Source organism: Onychostruthus taczanowskii, unplaced genomic scaffold (genome assembly GCF_017590055.1).
Source record: "Onychostruthus taczanowskii isolate IOZ18803 unplaced genomic scaffold, ASM1759005v1 scaffold590, whole genome shotgun sequence".
Taxonomy (NCBI): domain Eukaryota; kingdom Metazoa; phylum Chordata; class Aves; order Passeriformes; family Passeridae; genus Onychostruthus; species Onychostruthus taczanowskii.
The window spans coordinates 2432-11822 of NW_024503569.1; the positions used below are offsets into that span (position 1 = coordinate 2432).

The 9391-nt window shown below is 59.4% G+C and overlaps 1 protein-coding gene and 2 long non-coding RNA genes across 3 annotated transcripts in view; all 3 read right to left on the reverse strand.

The window, feature by feature from the left end:
* The window catches only part of SCN1B (sodium voltage-gated channel beta subunit 1), a 7735-nt gene extending 2331 nt beyond the window's left edge, over window positions 1-5404 (reverse strand). The window contains exons 1-3 of the mRNA XM_041418282.1: window positions 4792-5404; window positions 2164-2330; window positions 433-673 (exon numbers count right to left, since the gene is read on the reverse strand). Coding sequence (XP_041274216.1) covers window positions 433-673; window positions 2164-2330; window positions 4792-4825 — 442 coding nt within the window. The 5' untranslated portion in view covers window positions 4826-5404. The remainder of the gene's footprint in view (window positions 1-432; window positions 674-2163; window positions 2331-4791) is intronic.
* Window positions 5405-6926: 1522 nt separating this feature from the next.
* On the reverse strand, window positions 6927-9125 carry LOC121343285. The gene is made up of 3 exons (XR_005953681.1): window positions 9076-9125; window positions 8878-8933; window positions 6927-7120 (listed from the first exon to the last, which is right to left on the reverse strand). It is a non-coding gene; the product is annotated as an uncharacterized LOC121343285 (long non-coding RNA).
* Window positions 8322-8831, reverse strand: LOC121343286. Its single transcript, XR_005953682.1, has 3 exons — window positions 8789-8831; window positions 8520-8630; window positions 8322-8489 (listed from the first exon to the last, which is right to left on the reverse strand). It is a non-coding gene; the product is annotated as an uncharacterized LOC121343286 (long non-coding RNA).
* Window positions 9126-9391: the final 266 nt, after the last annotated feature.

Genomic DNA, 9391 nt, shown 5'->3' on the forward strand with positions numbered 1-9391 from the left:
CTCCCAGTCCCCTCCCAGTCCCTCCCAGTAACTCCCAGTCCCCCCCAGTCCCTCCCAGTCCATCCCAGTCCCTCCCAGTCCATCCCAGTCCCCTCCCAGTCCATCCCAGTCCCTCCCAATCCATCCCAGTTCCTCCCAGTCCCACCCAGTTGCCCTCAATGAACTCCCAGTGTCTCCGCAGCTCCCCCTGGTGGCAGCTTTGGGAACTGCAGCGTCCTCCCACCAACTCCTGGTCCATCCCAGTCCCTCCCAGTCCCTCCCAGTCCCTCCCAGTCCATCCCAGTCCCTCCCAGCACCTTTCTCCACCACGGCCAGCCGCAGGGTCTGGTTCCTGGCCAGGCTGTAGGTGTAGCCCAATTCCCTCCCAGTCCATCCCAGTCCATCCCAGTCCCTCCCAGTCCCCTCCCAGTCCATCCCAGTCCCTCCCAGCACCTTTCTCCACCACGGCCAGCCGCAGGGTCTGGTTCCTGGCCAGGCTGTAGGTGTAGCCCTCGAAGGTCAGGTTCCGCTTCAGCCGGCACACGTACTGCCCGGCGTGGCCGCGCTCCACGGCCTTCAGCCACACCGACAGGTCCTGCAGGTCCCGCGTGCCCCGCGAGCCGTTCCAGGCGATCACCCCCAGGAACGGGCCAGGAGCCACCCACTCGCCCTCCTCGGGGCTGTAGTGCAGGATCTGCACCGGTAAAAACCAGTAAAAACCAGTAAAAACCAGTAAAAACCAGTAAAAACCAGTAAGGGTTGCTAGGAAGGGATTGGAAATGGGTTTGGCTCAGTGTCGCCGTCTGGTGGCCGAGTTAGGTATTGCAGTCGTGGATTATTGTGGTTCCAGTAATTTCCAGTAGCTCCCAGTTTAGCCCAGTGACTCCCAGTATGGCCCAGTGGCTCTCCAGGGTCTCTGCAGTAGCTCCCAGTTCCTCCCAATACATCCCAGTTGTCTTCCCAGTAGGTTCCAGTAGCTCCCAATCATGGATTATTGTGGTTCCAGTAATTCCCAGTAGCTCCCAGTTTAGCCCAGTGACTCCCAGTATGGCCCAGTGGCTCTCCAGGGTCTCTGCAGTAGCTCCCAGTTCCTCCCAATACATCCCAGTTGTCTTCCCAGTAGGTTCCAGTAGCTCCCAATCCCCTCCCAGTCCATCCCAGTCCCCTCCCAGTCCATTCCAGTCCCCTCCCAGTCCATCCCAGTCCCCTCCCAGTCCATTCCAGTTCCTCCCAATCCCCCCAGATTCCCTCCCAGTCCATCCCAGTCCCCTCCCAGTCCCTCCCAGCTCATCCCAATTCCCCTCAATGAACTCTCAGTGTTTCCCCAGCTCCCTCTGGTGGTGGTTTTGGGAACTGCAGTGTACTCCCAGTAACTCCCAGTCCATCCCAGTTCATCCCAGTCCCCGTCCAGTTCCTCCCAGTTTGTCCCAGTCCCTCCCCAGTCCCTCCCAGTCCCTCCCAGTTCATCCCAGTCCCCCTCAATTCCCCCCCAGACCATCTCAACGAACTCCCAGCTCCCCCTGGTGGCAGCTTCGGGAACTGCACCACCCTCCCAGTTCCCTCCCAGTTTGTCCCAGTTTGTCCCAGTCCCTCCCAGTTTGTCCCAGTCCCTCCCAGTTCCCTCCCAGTTCATCCCAGTCCATCCCAGTTCCCTCCCAGTTCATCCCAGTCCATCCCAGTTCCCACCCCTTCCCAGTCCCTCCCAGTTTGTCCCAATCCCCTCCCAGTCCCTCTCAACGAACTCCCAGCTCCCCCTGGTGGCAGCTTTGGGAACTGCAGCGTCTTCCCAGTTTGTCCCAGTCCCTCCCAGTCCATCCCAGTCCCCTCCCAGTCCCTCCCAGTTTGTCCCAGTTCCTCCCAGTTCATCCCAGTCCCTCCCAGTTCATCCCAGTCCCCCCCAATTCCCCCCCAGTCCATCTCAATGAACTCCCAGCTCCCCCTGGTGGCAGCTTTGGGAACTGCAGCATCCTCCCAGTTTGTCCCAGTCCCTCCCAGTTCATCCCAGTCCCCCCCAATTCCCCCCCAGTCCATCTCAATGAACTCCCAGCTCCCCCTGGTGGCGGCTTTGGGAACTGCAGCATCCTCCCAGTTTGTCCCAGTCCCTCCCAGTTTGTCCCAGTCCCTCCCAGTCCATTCCAGTCCCCTCCCAGTCCCTCCCAGTTTGTCCCAGTCCCTCCCAGTGACCTTCTCGAAGTGGGGGGCCCCCTCGGGCCGGAAGAACCACTCGCTCTCGGCCTCGGCCGGGGTCTCGCTGCGGCGCTTGCAGGCGATGCAGAGCAGCCGGAACGGCGCCCCCAGCACGGCCTCGGTGCCCGAGGCCACCTCCACGCACCCGCCCAGCGCCCCCGACACTGCGGGAGGGGACAAGGGGGGGTCAGGGAGGAATTCCCGAATTTTCCCAAAATTCCAAAAAAAATCTGGCGAAATTCCGGCGAAATTTGGCAAAAAAACCTTCAAAAATCCACTGCGAAACGGATCAAATCCACCCAAAATCCACCCCTCAGGACCCCCAAAATTAGAGGGAGGGGGACAAGGGGGGGTCAGGAAGGAATTCCCGAATTTTCCCAAAATTCCAAAAAAAATCTGGCGAAATTCCGGTGAAATTCCGGCAAAATTTGAGCAAAATTTGGCAAAAAAACCTTCAAAAATCCACTGCGAAAGTGATAAAATTGACCAAAAATGGACTCAAAATCCACCCCCAGGACCCCCAAAATTAGAGGGAGGGGGACAAGGGGGGGTCAGGAAGGAATTCCCAAATTTTCCCCAAAATTCCAAAAAAAATCCGGCGAAATTCCGGTGAAATTCTGGCAAAATTTGAGCAAAATTTGGTAAAAAAACCTTCAAAAATCCACCCCAAATTTGTTAAATTGACCCAAATTGGACCCAAAATCCACCCCCAGGACCCCCAGAATTAGAGGGAGGGGGACAAGGGGGGGTCAGGAAGGAATTCCCGAATTTTCCCCAAATTCCAAAAAAAATCTCACAAAATTTTGGTGAAATTTGGCCGAAATTTGGTCCAAAAATTCCCCCAAAATGGACCCAAAATCCAACTCCGAGACCCCAAAAATGGGGAGGGGAACAAGGAGACCTAAAAAATCCCCAAATTCCAAAAAAATCCCCAAATTCCCCCAAAATTTGCCCAAAATTTGCCCAAAAATCACTAAAATTGACCCCTAATCAAAAATTCACCTAAAATAGACCCAAAATCCCCCAAAATTGCCCCAAAATTCACCCTGGGCAACCCAAAATTTGGGATTGGGAGATCAAGGATTCCGGAATTCCCAAAAAATCCAAAAAAAAAAATCCCAAAATTGGCCAAAAATTCATCAAAATCTGGCCCAAAACCCCCCAAAATTGCCCCAAAATTGGCTCATTTGGACATTTTGGGGTCCCAGGTGACGTTTGGGGACATTTTGGGACACTTTGGGGGTCCCTTGGGGACATTTTTGGGGTCCCAGGTGACATTTTGGGACATTTTGGGGACATTTTGGGGACATTTTGGGGACATTTTGGGGACATTTTGGGGACATTTTGGGGACATTTTGGGGACATTTTGGGGACATTTTGGGGACATTTTGGGGACATTTTGGGGACATTTTGGGGACATTTTGGGGACATTTTGGGGACATTTTGGGGACATTTTGGGGACATTTTGGGGACATTTTGGGGACATTTTGGGGACATTTTGGGGACATTTTGGGGACATTTTTGGAGTCCCCCCCAAAATTCACCCTGGGCAACCCAAAATTTGGGATTGGGAGATCAAGGATTCCGGAATTCCCAAAAAATCCAAAAAAAAAATCCCAAAATTGGCCAAAAATTCATCAAAATCTGGCCCAAAACCCCCCAAAATTGCCCCAAAATTGGCTCATTTGGACATTTTGGGGTCCCAGGTGACGTTTGGGGACATTTTGGGACACTTTGGGGGTCCCTTGGGGACATTTTTGGGGTCCCAGGTGACATTTTGGGACATTTTGGGGACATTTTGGGGACATTTTGGGGACATTTTGGGGACATTTTTGGAGTCCCCGGTGACATTTTGGGTACATTTTGGGTACATTTTGGGGACATTTTGGGGACATTTTTGGAGTCCCTGGTGACATTTTGGGGACATTTTGGGACAATCTGGGGACATTTGGGGGTCCCTGGTGACATTTTTGGGACATTTTGGGGGTCCCAGGTGACATTTTTGGGACATTTTGGGGGTCCCACGTGACATTTGGGGACATTTAGGGGACATTTGGGGACATTTTGGGGACATTTTGGGGGTCCCACGTGACATTTGGGACATTTTGGGGAATTTGGGGACATTTTGAGGACATTTGGGAACATTTTGGGGACGTTTTGGGGACATTTTTGGGACATTTTGGGGGTCCCACGTGACATTTGGGACATTTTGGGTAATTTGGGGACATTTTTGGGACATTTTGGGGGTCCCGCGTGACATTTGGGGACATTTTGGGGGTCCCACGTGACATTTGGGGACATTCTGGGGAATTTGGGGACATTTTGGGGACATTTGGGGACATTTTGGGAACATTTTGGGGACGTTTTGGGGTGGGACATGGGACATTTTTGGGACATTTTGGGGGTCCCATGTGACATTTGGGGACATTTTGGGGGTCCCAGGTGACATTTTGGGGGTCCCACGTGACATTTGGGGACATTTTGGGGACATTTGGGGACATTTTGGGGTCCCCGGTGACAATTTTGGGGACATTTTGGGACATTTTGAGGTCCCCGGTGACAATTTTGGGGACATTTTGGGACATTTTGGGGTCCCCGGTGACATTCGGGGGGTCCCGAACTCACCCTCGAGGAGCCCGAGGAGCAGCGACAGCAACATGGCGGCACTTCGGCAATTTCCGGACACCTTCGGCTCTTTCCGCCCCGCTTCGTGCTCGGTTCGGTTCTTTCCGACCCTCCCCGGGCTCCCTTCGTCTACTTCCGGCCCGCTTCGCTTACTTCCGACCCAGTTCGGTTCTTTCCGGCCCGGTTCGGTTCTTTCCGTACAGCTCCGTCCTTACTTCGGTTATTCCTCGCCCGCTTCGGCTCTTTCCGGACAACTTCGCCTCTTTTCGGCCCGGTTCTGATTTCTCCGGCCTAGCTGGGCCCAGTTCGGCCCAGTTTGGGCCCAGTTCAGCGTCTCCGGCCCCCTCAGCCCCCTGCCCGGCCCATGGGCCCCTCCCCCGCCGCAGGAGGAGGACGAGGATGAGGAGGACGAGGAGGAAGAGCCCGGGACGGGTCCGAGGAGCCGCTTCAAGGCATGGCCGGACCCTCAGGCGGGTCCGCTTCGGCTCCGCTTCGGCTCTTTTCGGCTCCGCTCCGTCGCCGCCGTTCGGCTCTTTCCGGCTCCCGCTTCGCCGCCTCTCGGCTCCTCTTCGGCTCTTTCCGGCTCTTTCCGGCTCCGCTCGGTCCCGGCGCACTGCGGCGCCCGAGGGGGGGGCGGGACGGGCGGATTGACGTCATGAAGTGGGCGTGGTCTCGGCCGAGCCGGACTCCGCCCACTCCCGGTGTCCCCGAGAGGGTCGCGGTGTCCCCAAGGCCACCCCGGGGTGTCCCCGAGGGCGTCGCCGTGTCCTGGTGGCCCCAAGGAGCGTCCAGGTGTCCCCGAGGTGTCCCCAAGGTGTCCCCAAGGCCATCCCGGTGTCCCCGAGGTGTCCCCAAGGTGTCCCCGAGGTGTCCCCAAGGCCAGTCCCGTGTCCCCGAGGTGTCCCCAAGGTGTCCCCAGGGCCAGCCCCGTGTCCCCAAGGTGACCCCAAGGTGTCCCCAAGGCCAGCCCCGTGTCCCCAAGGTGTCCCCAAGGTGGCCCCAAGGCCATCCCGGTGTCCCCAAGGTGTCCCCGAGGTGTCCCCGAGGTGTCCCCGAGGTGTCCCCAAGGCCAGCCCCGTGTCCCCGAGGTGTCCCCAAGGCCAGCCCCGTGTCCCCGAGGTTGTCCCCATGTCCCCAGCCATGTCCCTGTGTCCCTGCGGGTGTCCCCAGGGGTGTCCCCGTGTCCCCAAAGTGTCCCCATGCCCCCAGGGGTGTCCCCAAACCCATCCCAGTGTCCCCAAGGGTGTCCCCAGCCATGTCCCGGTGTCCCCAAAGTGTCCCCATGCCCCCAGGGGGGTCCCCAAACCCATCCCAGTGTCCCCAGGGGTGGCCCCAGCCATGTCCCCGAAGTGTCCCCAAGCCCTTCCCAGTGTCCCCAGGGCCGCCCCCAGTGTCCCCAAAGTGTCCCCGAGTCCCTCCCGGTGTCCCCAGGGGTGTCCCCAGCCATGTCCCCGAAGTGTCCCCAAGCCCTTCCAGTGTCCCCAGGTCCCTCCTGGTGGCCCCAAAGTGTCCCCAAGTCCTTCCCAGTGTCCCCAGGGCCACCCCCAGTGTCCCCAAAGTGTCCCCGAGTCCCTCCCGGTGTTCCCAGGGGTGTCCCCATGTCCCCAAAGTGTCCCCATGTCCTTCCCGGTGTCCCCAAGGGTGTCCCCAAGTCCCTCCCAGTATCCCCAGGGATGTCCCCAAGCTGTCCCCAAGTCCCTCCCGGTGCCCCCAGGGGTGTCCCCATGTCCCCAAATTGTCCCCAAGTCCCTCCCAGTGTCCCCAAGGGTGTCCCCAGCCATGTCCTGGTGTCCCCAAAGTGTCCCCAAGTCCCTCCCAGTGTCCCCAGGTCCCTCCTGGTGTCCCCAAAAAAATCTCCAACGCTCTTGCTCCGGTCTCAGCTTTACTTTAATGTCCCCAGGGGTGTCCTTGAGGTGTCCCCAGGTGTCCCCAGGGGTGTTCCCGCGTGTCCCCATTTCCCCAGGGGTGTCCCCAGGTGTCCCCGCGTGTCCCCAGGTGTCCCCAGGGGTGTCCCCAGGTCCCCAAAGTGTCCCCATGTCCCTTCTGGTGTCCCCAAAAAATCTCCAACACTCTCGCTCCGGTCTCAGCTTTATTTTAATGTCCCCAGGTGTCCCCGGGGGTGTCCCTGGGTGTCCCCAGGTGTCCCCGGGGGTGTCCCCAGGTGTTCCCAGGTGTCCTTGAGGTGTCCCCAGGTGTCCCCGCGTGTCCCCAGGTGTCACTTGTAGAACTCGTGCTCCTGCTCGTCCTTCTTGATGACGGTTTTGTACGCCTTCTCAAAGTCCTTGGCCAGCACGATGTACCTGTTCTCCCTGACGGCCAGCATGCCGCCCTGGGGACACGGACAGGGTCACCTGAGTGTCACCTGAGTGTCACCTGAATGTCACCTGTGTCACCTGGGACACCCACAGCCAGCCACAGCCAGCCCTGTGTCACCTGTGTCACCTGCACTGAGCTACAGGCACACCTGTGCCAGCCCCTGTGCCTGTTCTCCCTGACGGCCAGCATGCCGCCCTGGGGACACGGACAGGGTCACCTGAGTGTCACCTGAGTGTCACCTGAATGTCACCTGTGTCACCTGGGACACCCACAGCCAGCCACAGCCAGCCCTGTGTCACCTGTGTCACCTGCACTGAGCTACAGGCACACCTGTGCCAGCCCCTGTGCCTGTTCTCCCTGACGGCCAGCATGCCGCCCTGGGGACACGGACAGGGTCACCTGAGTGTCACCTGAGTGTCACCTGAATGTCACCTGTGTCACCTGGGACACCCACAGCCAGCCACAGCCAGCCCTGTGTCACCTGTGTCACCTGCACTGAGCTACAGGCACACCTGTGCCAGCCCCTGTGCCTGTTCTCCCTGACGGCCAGCATGCCGCCCTGGGGACACGGACAGGGTCACCTGAGTGTCACCTGAGTGTCACCTGAATGTCACCTGTGTCACCTGGGACACCCACAGCCAGCCACAGCCAGCCCTGTGTCACCTGTGTCACCTGCACTGAGCTACAGGCACACCTGTGCCAGCCCCTGTGCCTGTTCTCCCTGACGGCCAGCATGCCGCCCTGGGGACACGGACAGGGTCACCTGAGTGTCACCTGAGTGTCACCTGAATGTCACCTGTGTCACCTGGGACACCCACAGCCAGCCACAGCCAGCCCTGTGTCACCTGTGTCACCTGCACTGAGCTACAGGCACACCTGTGCCAGCCCCTGTGCCTGTTCTCCCTGACGGCCAGCATGCCGCCCTGGGGACACGGACAGGGTCACCTGAGTGTCACCTGAGTGTCACCTGAATGTCACCTGTGTCACCTGGGACACCCACAGCCAGCCACAGCCAGCCCTGTGTCACCTGTGTCACCTGCACTGAGCTACAGGCACACCTGTGCCAGCCCCTGTGCCTGTTCTCCCTGACGGCCAGCATGCCGCCCTGGGGACACGGACAGGGTCACCTGAGTGTCACCTGAGTGTCACCTGAATGTCACCTGTGTCACCTGGGACACCCACAGCCAGCCACAGCCAGCCCTGTGTCACCTGTGTCACCTGCACTGAGCTACAGGCACACCTGTGCCAGCCCCTGTGCCTGTTCTCCCTGACGGCCAGCATGCCGCCCTGGGGACACGGACAGGGTCACCTGAGTGTCACCTGAGTGTCACCTGAATGTCACCTGTGTCACCTGGGACACCCACAGCCAGCCACAGCCAGCCCTGTGTGACCTACAGCCACACCTGTGTCACCTGTGTCACCTGCACTGAGCTACAGCCACACCTGTGCCAGCCCCTGTACCTGTTCTCCCTGACGGCCAGCATGCCGCCCTGGGGACACGGACAGGGTCACCTGAGTGTCACCTGAGTGTCACCTGTGCGTCACCTGTGTCACCTGAGTGTCACCTACAGCCAGCCACAGCCAGCCCTGTGTCACCTGCACTGAGCTACAGCCACACCTGTGCCAGCCCCTGTACCTGTTCTCCCTGACGGCCAGCATGCCGCCCTGGGGACAATGGCACCTGTGTCACCTGAGTGTCACCTGTGTCACCTGTGTCACCTACAGCCAGCCACAGCCAGTGCCCCACACCTGTCCCAGGTGTGCCCTCACCTCCTGGCAGATGGAGTTGATGTCGGCCCCCGAGATCTTGTCCGGCCGCGCCACGTCTGGGTCAGGGGTCAAGGAGACGGCCAGGTGTGCCCAGGTGTGCCCCTGGCACGTCCAGGTGTGCCCAGGTGTGCCCTTGGCATGCCCAGGTGTGTCTTTAACCCCGCCCAGCCGTTCCCAGGTGTGCCCAGGTGAGGATACAGTCCTCCAGGTCCGCCTCCTCGGACAGGTGTGTGCCCAGGTGTGCTCCCATCCCCCCCAGGTGTGCCCAGGTGTGCTCCTAACCCCCCAGGTGTGCTCCGGTGTGCTACCAGGGCACCTGAGGGACACCTGGGGGACACCTGGGGACACCTGGGGATACCTGAGGGACACCCGGGGGACACCTGGGCACACCTGGGGACAACCCCTGGAATTGCTGACCCAGGTGTGCCCAGGTGTTTGTGTGGTCGGTGGCCATGATCACCTGGGCACAGGTGAGGGGTCAGGGCGCACCTGGGCACAGGTGAGAGCCCCAAAA